The sequence below is a fragment of the Lynx canadensis genome, chromosome C1 (genome assembly GCF_007474595.2).
Source record: "Lynx canadensis isolate LIC74 chromosome C1, mLynCan4.pri.v2, whole genome shotgun sequence".
Classification (NCBI taxonomy): domain Eukaryota; kingdom Metazoa; phylum Chordata; class Mammalia; order Carnivora; family Felidae; genus Lynx; species Lynx canadensis.
Genome location: NC_044310.1, coordinates 161,046,933 through 161,068,981, shown reverse-complemented (window position 1 = coordinate 161,068,981; position 22,049 = coordinate 161,046,933). Strand labels below are relative to the sequence as shown.

Sequence of the window (22,049 nt, the reverse complement as noted above, 5' to 3'; positions counted from 1 at the left end):
TTTGCTTTTCCCACTGTGTTATGGGGCCTCTTTACTACCTGCTTGCCTTTGTGGAGCACCTCAATATCCTGAGCGCTGAATCTATCCCTTCCTTCACGCGGCACGTGTGTGGAATGCAAGTTCTGGAATTAGACAGCCTGGGTTCACAGGCCAGCTTCCCTACTTACAAACCATGAGATCCTTGGTCGGTTAATTGACCACTTAGGGCCTCAGTCTCTTCATCAGTAAACATCATAGGACTGCTGTTAAGGATGAGATGAGACAATACTGGTAAACCATGTAGAATAGTATCTGAGACATATTAAGTGCTCAGCAAGAGTTAGCCACCATCATTATTATTGATCCACCTCTGGAAATAATGTTGCATCTTTTGGATGGGCGATTCTTTTGGGGATTTTTCACAGGACCCAGCGTTTCTGGGTTTAACTCTGTGATGCTATTCCCATCACACAGCTGCTCCTGTGTTTGTGTCAGCCTATGAACTTGGGCTTGTAGGACTGCTTTCTGTGCTGTCATTTTCTTTAAGTGCCTCCCATTTTCTTGCTCAGAATTTTATTTTCTCACTGATTTTCAGAATTCTCTGCATTTTTGGAAGCCTCTAGTTCTTGGCTATTCTTTTTAGTCTTAGCTCAGGGGCTAGTATTCAGAGTAGAGAACTAGGATGTAGAGTAACACCCCACTGCTGGGTCAAATACTGTCCTAACACTGACTAGCTATGTAGCTTGGGGGAAAATTACATGTCTGCTCAGCCTCACTTCCTTAGTGTAAAAAGGGTACCCATCCCATGGTGTTGATATGAGGCTAGGAAAATGCATATATAGTACTTTGTAGAATATCTGATAATACGGTCCTTTTCTCAGAAAGAGGGCACCATGATCACATCATATTACCATCAAACCAAGTCTACTTTATTGAAAATAAAAGTCTCAAGTTGCATACCTACAGAAGTAAATTGCTCTCGTAGTAACATATGGATTAAACACCCACATAACCAATTGGGGGACTACAATGGTAAAACTTGGCTTCAACAAAATTTAAGCTCACAACTTCCCTTAGACATCTAAATAATATTCCTAAAAACTTGGCTTAATCTAGATAATAAACACCCAACACTGTTTTGTAAATAGCCAACAAAAAACCCCCAAACTTGGGGGCGTCTGGGTGGCTCAGTCAGTTGAGTGTCCAACCTCGGTTCAGGTTATGATCTCACGGTTCATGAGTTCGAGCCCCAAGTTGGGGTCTGTGCTGACAGTTCAAAGCCTGCAGCCTGTCTCAGAATCTGTGTCTTCCTCTCTCTCTGCCCTTCTCCCACTCATGCTCTGTTTCTGTCTCAAAAATAAATAAACATTAAAAAAGTAAGAAAAGCAATTTTTTTTTCAATGTTTATTTATTTTTGGGACAGAGAGAGACAGAGCATGAACGGGGGAGGGGCAGAGAGAGAGGGAGACACAGAATCGGAAACAGGCTCCAGGCTCTGAGCCATCAGCCCAGAGCCTGACGCGGGGCTTGAACTCACGGACCGCGAGATCGTGACCTGGCTGAAGGTGGACGCTTAACCAACTGCGCCACCCAGGTGCCCCAAGAAAAGCAATTTTTGATAAAAATTCCTCCTAGGGAATACAAGTGAACTTATAAAGAGAACATCCTAGGACAGTTTTACAGAGAAATAAATGATGGAGGCCCTTCCTTTCAGTAAAGGAAGGTGTTGTGTTTGCTTTGTCTCTGTGTAAGAGATACACAGAGGTATATGAAGGTAGTCTTAGCTGAAACTTAGTGGCAAATCTGCATTCTATTTTTTCTCTTTAACTCAAGAAATGAAATGAATTATTTCCATGCCCAAAGCACAGAATTTGTGTTGAATACTAAGCCAAAAGAAATTAGGATACTAAGAAAAAAAATTTGACCAAAATTATTGCTGTATTTGCATTCTTATAAATTTAAATATAAACCATTGATCACTTAAGATTCTTTCAGCTGTAGTAACAATCTGTTCTGAATGACAAGGACCTGTATTTGCTGACATAACAAAGAATCTTCAGTAGGTTAGCTCCAGGATTGGTACCAGTGCAAAGGTGCCATCGCAGACCCATTTTCTTCCTGAGTCTCCATGCATGTCAGCTTTGTCATAGGACTCTTCCCCCTCGTCATTGTACAAAGGCAAGGTGATCACTGGTAATTGGAGCTACAGGCTTCCTGCTCTCTTTCTTAAATATTGAGGAAACTTTTTCCTGAGAAGCCTCAGGAAGCCTCCCTTTGACTCTCATTGGCTCAGTCTACTTTGGACATGCAATCAGAGAGCCAATCACGGCCAAAGCCAGTCAACCCACTGAGACGACCCTGATGGCAACTACAATGTCTAGTGCAACTAGAATTATATTAGTGGCACATAGAGTTTCTCCAAATATTTGCTAGTATATGTGGAATTCTGGCTCACTTGACTCCATGTGCCTTGATTTCTCCTACATGTAAAAGGAAGTAAGTATCATACCAGTCCTTTTGAAGCCTCACAAGTGGGGGCTGGGTTTTGGAAAGATAAAGTAAATGATGTAAAAATGCTCCAAATCAGGGGGCGTCTGGGTGACTCAATCGGTTAAGCGTCCAGCTTCGGCTCAGGTCATGATCTCATGGTTTGTGAGTATGAGCCCCGTGTCGGGGTCTGTGCTGACAGCTCAGAGCCTGAAGTCTGCTTCGGATTCTGTGTCTCCCTCTCTCTCTGCCCCTCCCACACTTGTGCTCTGTCTCTGTCTCTCTCTCTCTCTCTAAAATAAGTAAACATTAAAAAAAAATAAAAAATTTAAAAAAATGCTCTGAATCAAGGATGTAGTTATTAAAATTCAAAATAATATTAACTTAGTTGTGATCACTTACTGAACTGAAGGTCTGCATGCATTTGTGCAAATAAAAATATGATAGTTTAATCATAAAACACAAAATTAAGACAATAGGGGAACAGTGCAGTAATAAATATCAAAAGCATTAAAATATTACATATTCCTTGCCTTTGCCTTTTAAAGTAAGTGATTGTATAAGTGGGCAAAGATTTAGCTGTGAGGATGTTGATTCATCCTTTTGTGTTTGTTATAGGCAAAAAATGTGGAAAAAATCTAAATATACAATAGGAGGAAGCTAATAAAATAAATTATGATATATCTATCATTTAATATTGTGAATCAATAAAAATGATATCATGTTTTTCTCATGTATCTGTGTCACTCTGTTGCCCAGCACTATATGACATATTGTGTTTAATAAGTATCTATGGAATTAACTGAAAAAAGGTATAGTTTCATATATATATATATATGTATATATATATATATACACACACATATATACATTATATATATGTATATATACGTATATATATGAGAAAGAACATATTACAAAAAAGCATATACAACATGATCTCACTTATATAAGACATCTATATTTAGAAAATAGTGTGGAAAAGTAGTTGATGGCAGAGAAAGATATTCATAAAATATTTTCTAGTGACAAAGCAGACAAAATTACTTACAGTCAGATCCTATTGTTATATTCAAAAATATATATCTACATGTAAAGAAAAAAGACTGGAAGGATACATACCAAAATATTAACAATAGGAATACCTGATAGGGTTATAGGTGGCTTGACTTTTCTTTTGAAAGACCAGTGGAAAATTGAACTGAATTTTAAGTGCAAATTTTAAAAAGATTAAAGAAACTAAAGATGAAAAGTACAGAAACTGAACAAATATAATTTTAAAAACTCATTAGAAAGCACTTGTATTCATCCGGTGAAATCGTGTTCCAAGCATAGCTAATGAATAGAGATTTTCTCTCATTAGCACATAAAAGGCCTGAAATATTAATGTTAAACAGAGTTCTACCATCTTCCTTTGTGCTAAAAGCAAAATTGGAGGTGACATACAATGTGGATTAAGGACAGAAATAGGTGTCAGTGGCTCAGGGCTCAAATCTTTTCTGTACTAGTAATTACTTTTCTCTGAGCAAATCATAATTTTTCATTATCCTAGTTTATTGATTTGGAAAAAGCGCAGTGAAAATACTGACTTCTTCACAGGGCTGCTAGGCACAGTCACAGATATTAAGTACTTTGAAAACACTGAGCCAAAGCAACTCACTTGAATGTGAGTGCTTTAATGGACCGGGGTTAAGGATTTCGCTATCCCGTATCTCATGTCAACAATATGGGCGTTAACCTACTTGCTCAGTTTTACATTATTTCTCCTGTCACTTGTGCGCAAGGCAGTAAGCAGTTTATGTGTATTTGTTGTTTTCTCTGTTTTGCCACCTATTTCTCCACTCTCTCTGTTTTCCTTTACAGGCCATCTCTGGGGAACTGCCTATAAAGTGCTTTGCCTTCCTTTGACCAATATGTCAGCAGCTACCCAATCTAGGCCAACTAGACCCTCCTTCCTTGGGATGTGGGAATGAGGTGAAGGCCTAGGATGCTTGCAGCAGATTTGCCCCAATAGCAGGGTCTTTACTTGTTGCTTCTGAGGCCCCTTTTGAAAGCTGGTGCTCCTCAAGGATTCCTTCTATTTTCTGAGTTAACCCATATTCCTCTGATGAATTCCTATATTCCTTAAGATAGTCACCATTGGGGGATGCCTGGGTGGGTTGGTTGGTTAAGGGTCTGCTTCACCTCAGGTCATGATCTCGCAGTTTGTGGGTGGGTCCAAGCTCAATGGGCTCTGTGCTGACAGCTTGGAGCCTGGAGCCTACTCTGGATCCTGGTTCTCCCTCTCTCTCTGCTCCTCCCCTGCTCACACTCTCTCTGTCTCTCAAAAATAAACATTAAAAAAAAAAAAAAAAGATAGTCACCATTGGTTTATGTTACTAATGACCAAAAAATATAGGTTAGGGGCGCCTGGGTGGCGCAGTCGGTTAAGCGTCCGACTTCAGCCAGGTCACGATCTCGCGGTCCGTGAGTTCGAGCCCCGCGTCGGGCTCTGGGCTGATGGCTCGGAGCCTGGAGCCTGTTTCCGATTCTGTGTCTCCCTCTCTCTCTGCCCCTCCCCCGTTCATGCTCTGTCTCTCTCTGTCCCAAAAATAAATAAACGTTGAAAAAAAAAAATATATAGGTTATATAAGAAGCCCATATAACATGTCCCCGGAGGAAAAGGGCACTAAAAATCGAGTCCTCAGCATAATATAGAAACACTTGCATGATCTTCAGGGAGTAAGCCTTTTCTGTTTGCTTGCCTGCAGCAGGGTGAGCCCCTGGTGTCCCCAGGATGCCCTCCCTAGGTGTTACAGAACAGCAATTCTTGTTTGAGGCTCTCGTTCCCAAGATCTAAGGACGAGACTTATGCTGTCCAACACGGTAGCCATAAGCCACATATAGCTATTTAAATTTAAATGAATGAAAATTAGGTAAAATTATAAATTCAGTTCCTCAGTAGTCGCTAATTTCAAGGCTAGTGGATACTGGTCTAGCCCAGAAATAGGAAACTTCCATGATTGCAAAAAGTTCTATTGAATGCTTGATTTATTTGGCTTCACCAAATTATATCTACGTTGCTTTGAGCCACCTGAAACAGATAAACATGTATCATGCAATACATTGCCAAGAAATGTTGATAAACTCCATAGGATAAACTTTTTTAAGAAGTTTATTTATTTATTTTGAGATAGAGAGAGAGAGTGAATGCATATCTGTGCATGAGCAGGGGAGGGGCAGAGAGAGAGAGGGAGAGAGAATCTCAAGGAGGCTCCATGCTGTCAGTGCAGAGCCCAATGGGGGCTCCATCCTACGAACTGTGAAATCATGACCTGGGTGGAAATCAAGAGTTGGATGCTTAACTGACTGAGCCACCCAGGTGCCCCTGAAGGACAAACTCTTAAATAAATAATCTGTGAAGAAAAACAGTGACATGCTTCAGGCTTGAAATCCTAAGGCCTCGATGAATCATGGCTCTGCCACTTGCCTTGGGCATGTCACTCTACTGTTTTTGAGTCCTGGAATTCTCATTTGTAAAATAAAGCTAATATTAACCCCTATAAGGACAAAGTAGTATAATATGGACCAATGCTATTAGCCTGACAGAGAGTTGATTCAAAATAGAACAATGAAGAGAATCTAAGTTCTCATAGGACCAAGAGTGAAAGAGGTGATCTGAGGGCACTAGGTAGTTTAGATGACACCTAGCCATCCTGGATTCCCTCCGTCTACAGAGAAAAGAATCAGGATTGGATATCACAGGCCTCCCCTGATTCTACTGTTCACTTCTGTGACTTCCTCTCCTCCACCCAGTACCCTTTTTCACACACCTCCCTACCTGGACATAGTATGGACTTTCACTCTGGGAGCTTCTGTTTTAAAAACAAAGATCAGTGCTATGAATGTTCTCAATCAACTCTAAAGGGGAACAAGCTAAAAAATGAAGAAATAAGAATTTGCAAAAAAAAATAGAAGCCTGGTGTTTGGGGTTTTGAGTTGTAAAGATAATATGACATGGCCCATATACTGTCTCGCTCTTCTTTGCATTTTGTTTGCCTTAATCTTATCAACATGCTAACTCTTGGGAAAAAATAAGTCTGAATTCAATGGTGGTTTTTATTTTTTCTTCCAAAAAGTCTCAAAGGTCTCATAACAATTATTATGTATGTTGTTAAAAGAGCACAGACAGATCCTGAATGTGTTAACTTGAGAAAAACCAAATATAAGCCAGAAAGAATATATAATGTATGTAAGTCTCATTAAGCTGTCATTACTTGGAAAGATAGTTTCCAGGCAAATAAACACCCAAATCTCACTCTTGCAGCTTCTTCTGAATAACACATTCAACTCAAATCTCCCATCCTCACACATTCTGTTGACTTCAAAGAGAATTATGAGTGAACAAGGAAATGAGAATCAGGTAGGGCAATTATAATTCTGAAAAAGAAAAACATGCAACATTGATTGGATTGCTCGGAAAAAAGAAAGCCATTCCTCCTTCAATATATTTAACTACTCAATAAGCCAAAGTGTTTTGGGGTCTAAATTTTTGTTCCTTTGAAAAGAAAGTAGAGTTGGAAAATATACTGTCACATGACCCCCAAAGTTGAGGGTATAACTGCATAGCATTCACCATTTTTATTTAAGTTCGACTTAATTTTCTGAATGCTGTCTCTGTGCCAGAAACCGTGTACCAAATGGTCAATTCAGCAGACTATTAAAAAGCTGCCCCCAAACAAACTCAGTGCTCAAGCTGCCTAGGGGAACTGCCATTAGAATGCCAAGGTTTGTGTGACTTAAGGCAATGTGGTAGTAATAACAATACAGTGAAAGAATACATTTTGTATCTAGAGGAGAGCATGGACTAGGACAGATGTGAAGGAAAAGCTACCCCATGATGATAACCTGTATTTATGTGCAAAAGGATTAATACTGGCGCTTAGAGGAAGAACACAGGCAGGCCCCGGGCCATGCTGCCAGGTACCCTGCAGAGGTACAAAGTCTGCCTCCAAGGTTAGGAAACTGTCCCTACTAATACTCTCTAATAACACTCTTCTCCATAACTTTCTTTAGGTTACCTCCCAGGTATGTATCACCTTCCTGAGGTAACTCGGCTCACATTCCCCTACACAGGTAATGGGGAGGAAATCCTGAAACACGGCACAACAAAACCATGCTAGAGAGGGCTGAAGCCTACGGCGGGGGAAAACTGCGGGCATTTCAGAGTTTGACAAAGGTGGACAGCATGACCCTGCCTGGGTCATGACTTACCTTCAGAGAATGAAATGAGATAATGACCATATACATGTGCAGTGTCTTCAAGGGAACAGAGGTTTTTCACAACAAAAGGATATTGGGCCACCAGGGCTGGGCAAAGCTGGGTATTTGGCATGAAAACACAGTGCATCATAACAAAGTCATTTAAAATGGAATCTGCAGGGGGAAAAAAAGGAAAGCAGAAAAAGAAATTAGGTTTTTGCAGAAATCCTTAGGAAAGCAAGAGTGTCTGTTTATCTGTTCTTGGTCAATGTCAATGGTTCTTATACATTGGCTTGGGGGATTGTGGTTTCACTGTACGTAGAGATGCTGCATATAAAAGATAATAATGTTGGGGCACCTGGGTGGCTCAGTCGGTTAAGCGTCCGACTTTGGCTCAGTCATGATCTCACAGTCTGTGAGTTTGAGTCCCCGCGTCAGGCACTGTGCTGACAGCTCAGAGCCTGGAGTCTGCTTCAGATTCTGTGTCTCCCTCTCTCTCTGCCCCTCCCCCACTTGTGCTCTGTCTCTCTCTATCAAAAATAAACATTAAAAAAATTATTTAAAAAAAATAATAATGTTGACAGGCTTGAGGTCAAAACTCAATTTCTTAGGAGAGTGAACAAAAAGTATAGTATTTTTTAAAAGAGACTGCCTTGGGGCGCCTGGGTGGCGCAGTCGGTTAAGCGTCCGACTTCGCCCAGGTCACGATCTCGCGGTCCGTGAGTTCCAGCCCCGCGTCAGGCTCTGGGCTGATGGCTCAGAGCCTGGAGCCTGTTTCCGATTCTGTGTCTCCTTCTCTCTCTGCCCCTCCCCCGTTCATGCTCTGTCTCTCTCTGTCCCAAAAATAAATAAACGTTGAAAAAAAAAAAAAATAAAAAAAAAAAATAAAAGAGACTGCCTTTACAAAGAGCACTGGTCACCTTAGCCACAATGTATATATAAAAAAATACATGTAATTAAAGAGCCACCCATGGGCATCCATGCATGCAGGATTAAGACACGGTCATTTCTTTGTCTACGTGACAGCATACGTCTTTTGTCAACATCCGTTTTCCTTTGTATCTTTATCACCCAGTTTCCAGAGGGAGCAATGAAAGATCAGAGGCAATGGATTTCTAGAAGGAGGTGATCAGAACAAGAAGTTGGTGAGAGAAACAAAAGAAGAAAAAAAAGGACAAGATAAACACTCTGAGCAGTAACTGAAGCAAAATGAAAGCTCTCTAGTACAGTTAGAGGGTGGCTGTCCTATATTTGAAGCTATTTTGTCAGTAGGTAAGCAGGGGGATGGGTAGGGGAATAGGTAAGTCCCAAAGAGAAGCTTCATTTTGAATTCAGGGCTGGTTCCTCATTGCAAAGACAGCAGCATCCAGTCAGCATTGTTGGGAGAGCAGGGGAAGGCAGGTGTTTAGAAGTACACTTGCTGAAACTTGCTATCTGAGATGCTATGTGGATTCTGATTAAGAAATGAACTATACTGGCTGGGGTTGGTGAGACTCTTCATATAGAAAATGGTAAGAGATGTGAAAATTTTAACTGAATACATTAGATTTCCAATGTCTATGTTTTAAATTAAATAATATTTTAACAAAAGAGATATAATTGATAGGTAACGCTGTGTAAGTTTAAGGTATATGACGTGTTGATTTGACACATTTACATATGACAATAGGATCACCACTGTAGCGTCAGCTAACACCTCTGTCAGGTCACATAATGCCATTATACTCATTTACATATAAGTGATGAGTGTAATCCTCCGCGGTTGTCAGTTGGCATTGCCAGCTATTTCAGTCCTATTATTCAGTCCCAGAGAGGAAGCAGAGCAGACACCAGACTAGCTGCATGGAACTTCTCCCCTTAAGTACAAAAGGAATCTGGCTTGTCTAAGTTTCACATCTAGGCTTGCCTTTAGACATTTTAGATATTCTCTGAGGACAGGGGAGTAATGCTTGTTTATAAGGCTCTCAGAAGGACTAGGCTGCACAGGAGTTTAAATTTTGCTAAAGCAGAGATTTGAGTTGGGGACTCCAAGGTTGGTGAGCTGGTCACCTAGCAAGGTAACAACCCAGCACCCATATTTTACTGTGGCTTTCTTGTTCTCTACTCATAGGCATGAACTCTTGAGGACTGATTTAAAAAAATCATTTCCTGCTAGAAAATAATTTCTCAAGTCACTCAATGACTAATGCTGGTCACAGAAATAAAAAGTTTAGGAGACTAATAGGTCTTAGGGAGAAAATAGATGTTTCGGTAAATTAAGAGAATGTACTGTCAGACCCAGGAGTGTTTATTTCTATGGTGAAAACCAGTTTTGCTGTCAACTCTGACATTTCTCACTGTATTATAAACCCATAAATGCCAAGGTCTTTCCCTCTACTGCATCTGTGTTTCAAGGGCCTACTAGCATTACTTTTAGGATGACTATGGCACATTCATATTTTTGATTATGAGAAAGATACTGATTTATTCTTTATCTCCAAGCCATGAACATTATAATTGTGAGAAAGAATCCAAAAAGCCAGCAGAGAATGAAGTTTGATACTAAATTTTGATGTTAACCTAGTTCTAACAACAAAAATGAAAGGGTCAGGAATCACATTCTACATGCCAGCCACAAAATGCACTGATTTCTAGGCTTCAATTTTTAGAAAGCAATACTCTAGTCCCCACCCCTCTTAGAGGTGACTTTAAAAGAAAGGATATATTTGTTCTTCATGGGTAGTAAAGATCTTACAGATCTTTCCTTAGATGCCATAGTCTCTAATGTACCAGAATCCTCCTTTTCAGTCAATATTTACTTTACAGAATATGCTGTTTCTTGTACCAGGTAATCACACATTCTGGGCAAATACTTAATCAGGGGTACGGGGGGATCTGTTATATTTTTCCTGACCTCAGGTTCTAGAAAAGTGGTTTATTTGGGGTTAGGTATGGCCCTAGAAGCAAGGATTCCCCATCTAATGGGTCCATTGAGGGTTTCCTTTCTGAAAAAAAAAAAAAAAAAAAAAAAAAAAAAGGTTTTATCACACTTTTCTTGCTCAGACATCTTCGACCATTCCCCAATGCTTATCTTTGTATTTAAGACCCTGTAAGATCTTAGACCTTATTCTTAGACCTTGCCCTCTTCCTCCTACTTATGTATATGATAGTCTGGCAGAACCAGACTGCTTGATGCTCCTTGCCCATTTCTAGGTCAGCACTAATGTCCTTCAGTATGGAAGGCTTTGTTCCCAGTCTCTAGTCACTAACCTCCAGCCTTCCTGCAGGGCCACTTCAAGGCTATATATTCTCCATGACACTTTGCCTCAGGTACCCTCAGCTAGTCCCCTCCTGAAGCACTGGCCACATTCTGCCTTATGTTCAAGTTATTTGCAGATTCCTTTATGTCCTCTAGCAGGTTATAAACTTCCTGAGGACAGGAGGGTGACTTTTTTCTTCACCTTGCCCAGTTCAAAGCATCCAGCTTTGTCTCTGCCCAACAAGATACTCAACAGATATTGAACCGAAAATGAGTGCCCTAGAGTCAGAGATCCTGGCTTTTATATCCACCACTACTCCCCAATTAATTTGCTACACGAGAAAGCAAATCTCAGATAATCTATTTATAAAATTAGAAGCTGGAATGAAGAGATAAAATAAGAAGTAAATCAGTGGCAAAATACTTTTAGGAGATATATAATAATAATGATGACTTTACCTTGAGTATATTGCAGAAGTGATGGAACTGGGCTTTGAATTATTACTAAATATTTGAGATAAATCTTTGAGTTTCTTTTAGTGATAAATGTTCTTCTTTGGGCTTAATATGCTTAAAATATTAACCTATTATTCTGAGACAGGCCAGTAAGACAGGATTTTTTTTTTTTTAAACTTGAATATGGGTTGTTCCAAAGTCATGTACAAGATGGTAACCAAAATGGAGAACGATATCATAACTCTGAACACTCAGGTTCAGTGGTGAGATTCATCTCATTCATCCTTGAATCTCTGTGTCTTAGTCAACAGGATTGTTTCACTGTAAGGTGGTATTATGAGTTGAATTTTGTCCCCCCAAAAAGGCAGGTTGAAGTCCTAACCCTCAATACCTAAGAATGTGACCTTATTTGGAAATAGGGTCTTTGCAGATGTAGTTAAGAAGAGGTCATTAGTGGGGCGCCTGGGTGGCGCAGTCGGTTAAGCGTCCGACTTCAGCCAGGTCACGATCTCGCAGTCTGTGAGTTCGAGCCCCGCGTCGGGCTCTGGGCTGATGGCTCAGAGCCTGGAGCCTGTTTCCGATTCTGTGTCTCCTTCTCTCTCTGCCCCTCCCCCATTCATGCTCTGTCTCTCTCTGTCCCAAAAATAAATAAACGTTGAAAAAAATTTAAAAAAAAAGAAGAGGTCATTAGTGTGGGTCCTAATTCAATATGCATCTACAAAACAAGGAATGCCAAGGATCGCTGGCAAACCACCAGAAGCTAGGAGAGTGGCATGGAACAGACTCTCCCTCACAGCTCTCAGAAGGAGCCAATGTGCTGTCACCTTGATCTTGGACTTGTAGTCTCCAGCACTGTCAGACAATAAATTTCTATTGTTTAAGCCATCTAGTTTGTGGTACTTTGTTATGACAGCCCTGGGAGACTAACAGGTGCTGGTGTTTAGTTACACCCTGGGGCAGCCCAGGGTCCAAGCCTAAGAATCTACAACCACAGACAGAATCATTTAACTCTCAGCTGGAACAAGGTTGTGCCTTTTAGGTAGACAGCTTCAAATTCCTTATGGCAATAGATAGGATTTGAGTTATTAACTAATGGATGTCTATGAAAGTCTATTCTTAATATGTATGAGACTGAGCCATCTACAAAAGACAGACAGAATTTGAGCAGGCAGAGGAGGGTCTGAAAGATTGTTCCCTGACTCAGCCACGCAGGAATGCTCTTCTAATGTTAATACACATAACTCCCCTCTAAAACTGTTTGGATACACATACTGCGAATGAATTCAGGATTTTTGCTGTTGTTGTTATCTTTTTTGTTTGTTTGTTTTTACAGTGCTCTGCATGGATTTAATGGACACACAAAACTGTTCTCGGTGTTTACCTGTTGCTTCATTTAAAGCTGGCTCAAGGCGTATTGTTTCTAGAAAATGCTCTAAAATTTTTTCAGGTGTTCCTGACATCACAGTATACCTGGATAAGAAATAAAAACATCATCAGTTTTTCAAAAGTGGGCAAATCATTAATGAATGACTTTTCACATATCTAAGTTTTTTGTGTGTTTTCTGTTTTGTTTTCGTTTACTTATTCCTTGTTTGAGTCCCAGAGAACCATTATGACTTAACTTATGGCCCACATTCTCCTTATGGTAAGAGAGACCATGTACCTTGCCAAAGCCACACAGGAAGACAATGAAAAAACCCTTCACAAATTGAAGTAGTTACTAAAACGTTATTCTTTTTTCCCTACATGGAACTGAAGTAAACTTGGAGAGCGGCTCTAGCAGGCTGGGAACTGAGAAGCTTCAGCCTTGCTCCAAGGGGAATGGAAAGGAACATGTAAATCACAGGGCAGTTCGGGTCAGGCAGGGGGAGCTGGCGAGGGCAAGTGACAGTAAACTAGGTTACCCATATATGGGTTATTTGTAGCACAATCTCGGTCCCACATTGGATTCCCCTGCCTATTTCTGGAATGCTCTGTCTTTCCCAACTGTACACTGGTGTGTGCTTTGGAAACACAGCTAAGAATAAAACAAGAGAAAGGAAAACAAAACCCCAAACGCCACTGAGCAAACAAACTCCAGTAGCATCTGGATAGGAAATAAATCAACACTAGAAAATCCATAGATTTATTTCAACGTAAAATGTATATTATTTGGGGGTAGGGTGTGTTAGTCATTATTTCAGAAGATCCATCCGTGGGTTTCATCAACCAACAGGACAGGATTTATTTTTTAAACTGAATGTAGGCTATTTCAAAGTCATATCGAAGATGGTAACAAAGCAGTGAATGAAACCACAGGCAAAATACATTAAGGTGATCTGGGCACTCCTATGCTAAAACTCAGACTTTGCTTTTCTGCTCGGAATTTCACATAAAGCAAAATGATGGGAAGAAAAACAACAATGAAAAACAAATGTTCAGAAAGCAGTGGTATGATTCGGCTCCAGGAGGACTCAGATTTCTTTGTCTCCTCACCAACACTCTTTCCTTGCCTGTTTGAGACCTTGGAGGAAGTGTGCTTAGATTCCAAGAACATCTCTAATGTATTAATCCTCAAGGTCTTAACCTCCTGCCTGAGGGAGTAAAGAAGAAGCAATCCAACATATAGCCCCATGCATGTGAGAACAGAGACTGAGTGAAACAACTCTGGTATTGAATGAGTAGCAAATGCAGTCTACCCGGATGGTAAGGTGACCATTAGTTAAGACTATTCTATGTGTGCATGCTAGTGTGTGTGTGCACTCAGGATCAAAAAGAAGCTGAAGAGTTAAATCTTTGAGGAAACCTGACTTTGGAGCCTAGAGGAAGAAAGGGGGAATAGGAAAAAAAAGATCTATTTTAACCTCACAAGTATCACCCCTTTCTCAAAATAAATAAGGCAAAAGACAAGGGTTTTACCTCTTGTAGGCAATGGCTATTTGAGGAAAGGAGAGGGTGTATCGATAATGGCCTTGAACACTTAAATGGAGAAAACTGCTGAGTTCATTCAATAATTCCTGAAATACCTGATCCTTGGATAGTACTCACTAGGCAAGCTGGAAGATGGGTGGCATTGACCACATTAATAAGGAATCTGGCTGGAGAGGGCATCAGCATCTGTTGAGTATTTCCTACGCCCCAAACAGCTAGGTGGGCACTGAACCATGTCGTCATTGCTTATTCCTGCTAGTTAAATATTATCTTCATTCTGCAGATGGAGAATCTGCTGGGCAAGGGGAGGCAGCAGGCCTATGGTCACAGAGTTAGTAAGTGCCAGATCTCTGCTGTGAGCCTGGTCTGGCTTCGGAGCACAAGCGTGTGTCTTGTGGCCCAGCTCTGTCTGTGCACCAAGATGCTTGGGGCAGAGGGTATGTCTAGGTACCTGGAGCTCATTCTGAAAAGGAACTTGTTTGTGTCTGAAAACAAGTTTTATTTAAATAAGATGATAAATACATTACACAGAACACCAGTGACTTGTATTTGGCATGGCACTGGGCAGTCGTCGCTAGCAGGCTGTAAGCTTTCTGGCTGGTTACATGATGGGTATTTCAGTTTGAAATGTGTTCCCTCCTCAGAAGTTTAACTCTGCCGGGTTGGCTTAACATTCTGGTGTTCTTGGTTCGGACATCCCTTAGCTAGAGTATTTATGTCTGGCCACAAAGAATGAAGACCGAGGGGGCAAACCAGATTTCCTATCACCTCCTTAGAGAGAAGCGACATCTCTGCCCACCTCGTCAGTCTCAGACACCAGGAGATCTTGCTTTTGCTACCAAGGGCTCCCTCTAGTGGTACAGCTGCTGTGGCTGCCTTAGCCCATCCTCTCCCTCCTCTGCTCCACAGAGGGCAGTGCAGGTGTTGATATTCTTAGGTCACGGAACTCTGAAGAGAAAGAGCCAGGGAGCTTCTGGCCAGATGTAGCCATCTGTGAATTTGTAGCCCTGGGCTTGGCTGAAACACCATATTATTGCTTTGTTTCAGGCTGGACACTGCCAGACACCCTCTGCTTGACCTCTGTTTAACTGAGGGACTTGAATCCCAGACAGCATGGCTTTTTTCAGTTTATTTCATGAAGGAGCTATTCTAGTCCAAGTTAAAAAGAAGCCCAAATTGATTACATTATCCAAGCTGTGGGCTTTTAAGCCTGTGACAGAAAAATCTGTTCCTAATGCCAAGTCTGGAAACGAGGACACTTCTATCTGCACCTAGAACAACAACGACAAAGGATGGAGGGGAGGAGAACCTAAAAGAGACTATCTTTCTGCAAACAAGATGGACCTGAGCAATTGGGTGGTTGATAGTCTAAGGAAAAAGCAACACAGTAACTAAAGCAGAAGCAGTCCCTTTAAATTCTCTCTTTCCTATTAAAATCACATAACCACACAGCAGAAAATAACCAAAATGGTAAATGTTTGAGAGCCTGAGATAGTTTATTCAGCATGAGAAACACTGTCTTGATATTGATGTTTTAATATCACACTCAGAGTTGAGTGGCTTGGGCAGTCAGGCAGCTTTGAAAATTTAAAATGTATACATGAAAAACTGTTCTGGATTTCTCAGGGGAAAAGTTAATCAGAAAAATAACATTATGGGGCACTGGGTGGCTCAGCTGGTTGAGCGTCCAACTTTGGCTCAGGTCATGATCTCACAGTTTGTGAGTTCAATCCCTGCATCAGGCTCACCGCTGTCAGCGCAGAGCCCGTTTTGGAGCCTCTGTCTCCCTCTCTCTCTCAAAAATAAATAAACACTTAAAAAAAAAAAGAAAAGAAAAATAACATTACAACTGGCACCAATGTGATGACCCTCTTTGAGTTCAAAAGGGATGATTTCTGAAAAGATGGAGGCCCTATATGTTCCTGAATTTTAAGTCTACCCACAGACATCGTTGTTGGCATACTGTCAAAGTTATCCAGAACATCAGGCCAAAATTCACTTACATGGTGCCGTGCCCCCTTTAACTCTGGTCTGGCATGAGAAAGCCCGACATGGAAAGAGACCCCTCGAGAGAATGACTTTTTCCTCTTCAGGGAGCTGATCTTGCCCAGCGCATTATTTTGTGCTGACGGATATTTCTTAAAGGGTGCGCTGTGAACATGCACACGTTTTTGAATTATATAAGAAATCTGGATCGGTCTACAGAACACAGAAAAGGAGATGTAACGGAAATCAGATCCAGGCCTAAAATAAACTGAATACATGGGCTTCTCCTCTTCTGTTCCCTTTAGTTTGATTTCATAAGAAAATCTATATTTGGAAGGCGCTCTGAATGGACTATGTTGTAACAAGCAAACGCTTTTGATCATTCCCCCATGGTATGAAGAGGTGAAAGAAGCAGGGCCTCCGGGGGACTTCTTGGTCAAATGTTTCAAGGTTAAGGAGAATTTTCAAGGCTTACTTTTTCAGGTGGTAAAATTTTCCTGAGACATCTGAGGCATTATTAAAGAATGCAGATCTACACTGTAAGATGCTCCAGATATATTTAAGCACACTAAAGAAAATCAGTGGGGAGGGACCTAACCTTCGCATTAAAAATATCTTCATTCTCGTCTTCCATGGGCTGAACGGATAACTGTTGAAAACATTCATGAGAGAACATTTTCAAGAATGGGTAGCAGCGGAAAAAAAAAAAAAAAACATGAAGAATTCTGGATGGCAGTTTACAGATTTGGAAGTGAAAGAACAGTTTTTTATACGGTCTGTTTTATGTCAGCCCTTTTGAAATATATTGGTTTGCAGTGTTTACATGATAGTGTTGAGGATACAGTATTTACGTACTGTATATTGCCATAGTAAGCTTCATGGCTGAAGGAAGAAAAGCATTGAAGTTGTCAGCTGGAATTGCTGCCAGCTTTACCATTACAAGCTTTGTAATCCTGGGCAAGTAGCTGGCTTCTCTGAGCCTGCTTTTTCCATCGGTAAAAAGGAGTGTGTAGTCAGGATTACATGAAACACGCAAAATATCTTATGGCTACTCAATAATATTCTGTTTCTTCCCACCTTCTTTGAAAATACGTTGATTCATCCAGATGAAAATGTCTGAGCTTTGGGCTTTGAGTCTAAACAATAAAAATTCATCAGTTACCGTGAGTGGCCTGATTAAAGGGAACACCCCATTTGTGTTGCAAACAAAGGAAAATTACTTGGGATGCATTCTTTTTCAACATATTATTTGGTGACACTTCTTTGGCTACAGGATTGGTGTTTTTGTTATTCTAAGATTGAAAATTAATCTTTATTTTAAAAACAAGATTCTGCAATCTTTCACAATTTCTTAAAGCTACATTTCCTTGTTCTCCTGTCTTACTATTCAAGTGTTTGTACATTTGATGGAAAAAAGCCTCATGCAAGAAGTTGCAACAAAAGGGACGCCTGGGTGGCTTAGGTGGTTAAGTGTCTGACTTCAGCTCAGGTCATAATCTCGAAGTTCGTGGGTTCAAGCCCCACGTCAGGCTCTGTGCTGACAGCTCATAGCCTGGAGTCGGCTTCGGATTCTGTGTCTCTCTCTCTCTCTGCCCCTCCCTAATTCATGCTCCATCTGTGTCTCTCTCCAAAATGAATAAACATCAAAAAAATAAATAAATAAACAACAAAAAAAAAGAAGTTGCAACAAAAGATGGAACAGGATATAGGCATACTGAAAGAGGCTCAAGTTAAATAGAGAACCAAAGGGCGCCTGGGTGGCTCAGTCAGTTAAGCATTTGACTCTTGATTGTGGCTCAGATCGTGATCTCACAGTCGTGAGATCAAGCCTCGCGTTGGGCTCTGGGCTCTGTGCTGGGCATGGAGGCTGCTTAAGATTCTCTTTCTCCCTCTCCTTCTCCCCCTCCCTGCTCTCTCACTCTCTCAAAGCAAACAAACAAAACAAAACACCCTGGGAGCCTAAGAAGCGTGAAGTGAACACCCTTTTGACGTTAGCAGTATTGAGTACAGATGAGGCCAGATGGATGCTTCTAGACTGCAATCCACAGACGGTCTTATATTTTAAGTCTGGGTTCCTGCCAAAGATGCTCATTCTGATAACAAGATGAAAACACTTCTCAAGAAATCCTACATGTGAAATTCAAATACCAAAGGTTCTTATCACCTCGGGGCCTACCTATCCTCTGTGTGGCCTGGCACTCCTATTTCCATTGTTCTCGCCGCCTTCTGTTCCAAAGCTATCACGGTTGAACACTGTATGCAGAGAGTGTCCTTAGCGTAGGGGAAGAGTATCCTCTGAATTACTCCAGGCAGCACCAAGCTCAATGCAGTGCCAGAAATGGATACATTATACTCCACAAGATGTGTGATTAGTCAATAGAGAGAAAAAAAGTCACACACACTGCCGTCTTCCACAAAAAAGGAGAGCATGCTATTGTAGAAATGATGATACCATGTGAAAAGGTTAATCATAGTCTGGCAATTGCAGTGTTGGATGCAAACCTACTTTTGCTGAGGCTGTGAGTTTCCTTGATTAGAAGCCCTGTTCCCTGCTGGGACCTTCTCCAGCACCAAGACATCTTGGTCATGTTCTTTAAGTCTGACTGTATTCGCCTCAACGTCCTGCAAATACAAATTACACCACATACAGATGCTGCTGTTTTCTCAGACAATGAAAAAAATTTCAAATGCTTCAGAAACTCATTTGGTGCTTGTGATGCTAATTGTTGCATCTACAAATTAAGTCATTTTCAAAGTCAGGGCTGGAATGGTCAGAGATAGGACCAGATGAGGTTTGAGGCATATGGTTTTAAAACTCTGCTTTTACCCCAGATTCAGAAAAACAACCGAGTAGAGAGGAGTGTGGTTGTACTGTGAGAAACCTTTCAGAGAGGGTGGCATAATGGGAAGAGAGGGGAGCAAGTACACTTATCCTTAGAAAAATATGTGGCTTTCTTCTAAGGGGGTGTCATTTTCATAGGCATGCACCTTTTCTCTCTCATCAAAAGATTCTGTTTGTTTTTTTAAAAAATCAGCTCGAGGGGCACCTGGGTGGTTCAGTTGGTTAAGCGTCTGACTTTGGCTCAGGTCCTCGTCTCACGGTTCATGAGTTCGAGCCCCACATTGGGCTCTGTGCTGACAGCTCAGAGCCTGGAGCCTGCTTCAGATTCCGTGTCTCCCTCTCTCTCTGCCCCTTCCCCACTCATGCTCTGTCTCTGTCTCTCTCAAAAATAAATAAACATAAAAAAAAATCAGTTTGAAATGTGTTAAAAACATTTTTCAGTTATTTTGAATAATTTTATAAACCGTATCAATGATAATGATCCTAACCTGATTCTTTCCAATAATTTTTTTTGGCTATGTGTAAACTCCATGTGTGTAAACTTCAAAGAGTTACTAAAGTTTACCTCTAAATTTCAATGTCACTTGAACAATTAAATTAAAAATCTTGACAGACTTTTTTTCATCATTTGGTCCCCATTTTAAAAGAGATAACAAGTCAAATTCCGTGAGGCATTTTTTTTCTATATTATTCAATGGTATAATTTTAAATTTAACTTTTTTGCATTAAGGGAACACATTTCTAAGACAAACTTTGTTGTCAGAATCTTGTCCCCAAAGGCAAAGGCTTAAGGCCGTGTGAGAATAGGTGTTCATACATAAGGAACGGAGAATGACATTGTGAAGCATCATTAAGTAAGGCTGAACGTACCAGTAACTGCATTTAGAACTTCAGGGTAGGATAGAGAAAGATGCTAAGGCTGGGAGAGACAGAGAAGAGAGTGTGCTCAGTGTAGGAAAAGAGCAAAATGACCCTAGAGGAAACAGTCTCCCAGAGTGAACTCAAGCTGGGGCAGGCTGGACTGCAGGCCACCTGAGAGGTCAGGGCTGACGGGACACTGTCATCTTTCCCAGTAGTCCAGAGACAGTCTTTCTAGGGATTGTGTGTGTGGCAAGACCAGGGACCATCTCTTCTCATCCTCACCCACTCTCACAAATACTTTATTGAACAAGCTTTGAGTAGGCCCATCTGCAGAGTCAACTTTAAGTGCAATTTCACATCTCTGTCACCCCAGTTATTCTTCGCCTACCCGCTAAAGTCTGAAATTCCTTTAGTATGAATCAAATTGACATGAAGCACTTGAAAATGCTTGATTGGAGTAACCATGGGTGACGTTAATTCCCACTAAAATGTAATCACTCAATAAGTGAGGAGAGGATGTGATGATACAGGAAAGCTTCAGATTTGGGAAGACATAGGAGGTGGAGACTAAGAAAGTCTAGGATGGAGAAAGACCTGGGGAGTGAGGTAGGAAAGGACACAAAAGGGCAAGCCTAGAATTGCCAAAGAGAAATGGCTCAGACTTTGGCATTTGACCAAGGCAGTCCCTAGATTTTTTTTTTTTTTTTAATTCTCATGGGCCAGTATGGGTGTGTCCAATTATTTGGTGTGGCACACGTGCCATATTGGCAGCTTTACTGGAATATCACCCTTGGATCCCAGAACGCACACCAGCACACTGAACATACCAGGTTTAGAACCAAGGCTCTTTGTTCTTAGAGCGTTCAGTAGTCACAGTACCGCTCAGTTAACACCACACTCTGATCTTCGCTGGTCTGGCAAAAGGAAAAATGGGATACTTCTCAGCCACACTGCCTTGGACTCACCCTCAGGATCCGGTTGAAATCCTCCTTGTCCACTCTTAAGAAATGGCAATTATCTTCTCGCAAGACGATAGAAGCAGCTCTTGGGGCATCGTTCACTAGTGCTAACTTGCCAAAGTCATCCCCCTCATGCAGGGTACAGACCACACCCTGGAGGGAGCAGAACATTCAGATGAACAGGATCCCTGAATCTGAGCAGACAGCCACTCACCTCATGCCACAAGACGCCCTTTACCCAAAACACTGTATATATAAATGGACTGCGCCAGGGATGCCAAAGGAGAGTTACAGAATTAGATTATAATGTTTTATTGTTCTTTCATTTAGTAATATGGGCTATGGCCTAACTAAAATGTACACATTTAATGTATTTATTTTAAACTGATACATCTATAAGGAGATGAGCCCCAGAAAGTTCAACTCGAATGAGTATAATAATTTAGATAATCTGTGACTGGAGATGCTGTAATGTCTTTTCTACACCGAGTAACAATGTTGTTGCAGGTTTAATTGTAGCACTTCCATACTTAGAGCCACACTAGTAAATGGAGCATAATAAAGTTTCACAAAGAAAAAGATATACATACCTTGCCATAAATGACTACATTCACTGATCCTTTTAGAATAATGTACCAGGAGGTGCCTTCTTCCCCCTGGTTAAACACTAGACACAAAAAGATGAAAAGACTTATGACAAGAATAGAAGCACATCAATATAAATTACAGCTTATCAAATCATCATTTTTAAGTCCCCAGAATTATACATTTACTCCAGAAGGAAAAAAAAAAGTCACTGGCAAATACTAACTTATTCAGGTGGAATGGTATTTCCTTTTCTATAGAACACGAAAGGAACATAGATACCACGCTACTTGCTAGGCTCTAAAAGGTACGGATTTACTATTGAGCCATGTGCCAGCAATCCATTTCTTAAAGCGATAAATACACTTTCCCCTACAGTCCATCAAAACTTATTACGCTATTGAAAATAGTTTTTAAAAGTAATCTTCACGCTAGTGTGTGAAGTTTGAAAACATGCAAATCAGCACTACATACTGTTTATGGATACGTGTCTATATGTTACTAA

At 40.8% G+C, this 22,049-nt stretch overlaps 1 protein-coding gene across 7 annotated transcripts in view; it reads right to left on the bottom strand.

Moving 5' to 3' along the window:
- Nucleotides 1-22,049, bottom strand: part of RAPGEF4 (Rap guanine nucleotide exchange factor 4) — a 292,034-nt gene that overhangs the window by 43,824 nt on the left and 226,161 nt on the right. For all 7 annotated transcript variants that reach the window (XM_030326351.1, XM_030326353.1, XM_030326355.1 and 4 more), the window contains 5 exons: nt 21,550-21,626; nt 20,966-21,112; nt 18,804-18,919; nt 12,783-12,871; nt 7,803-7,881 (listed from right to left, as the gene is read on the bottom strand). In XM_030326351.1, coding sequence (XP_030182211.1) covers nt 7,803-7,881; nt 12,783-12,871; nt 18,804-18,919; nt 20,966-21,112; nt 21,550-21,626 — 508 coding nt within the window. The remainder of the gene's footprint in view (nt 1-7,802; nt 7,882-12,782; nt 12,872-18,803; nt 18,920-20,965; nt 21,113-21,549; nt 21,627-22,049) is intronic.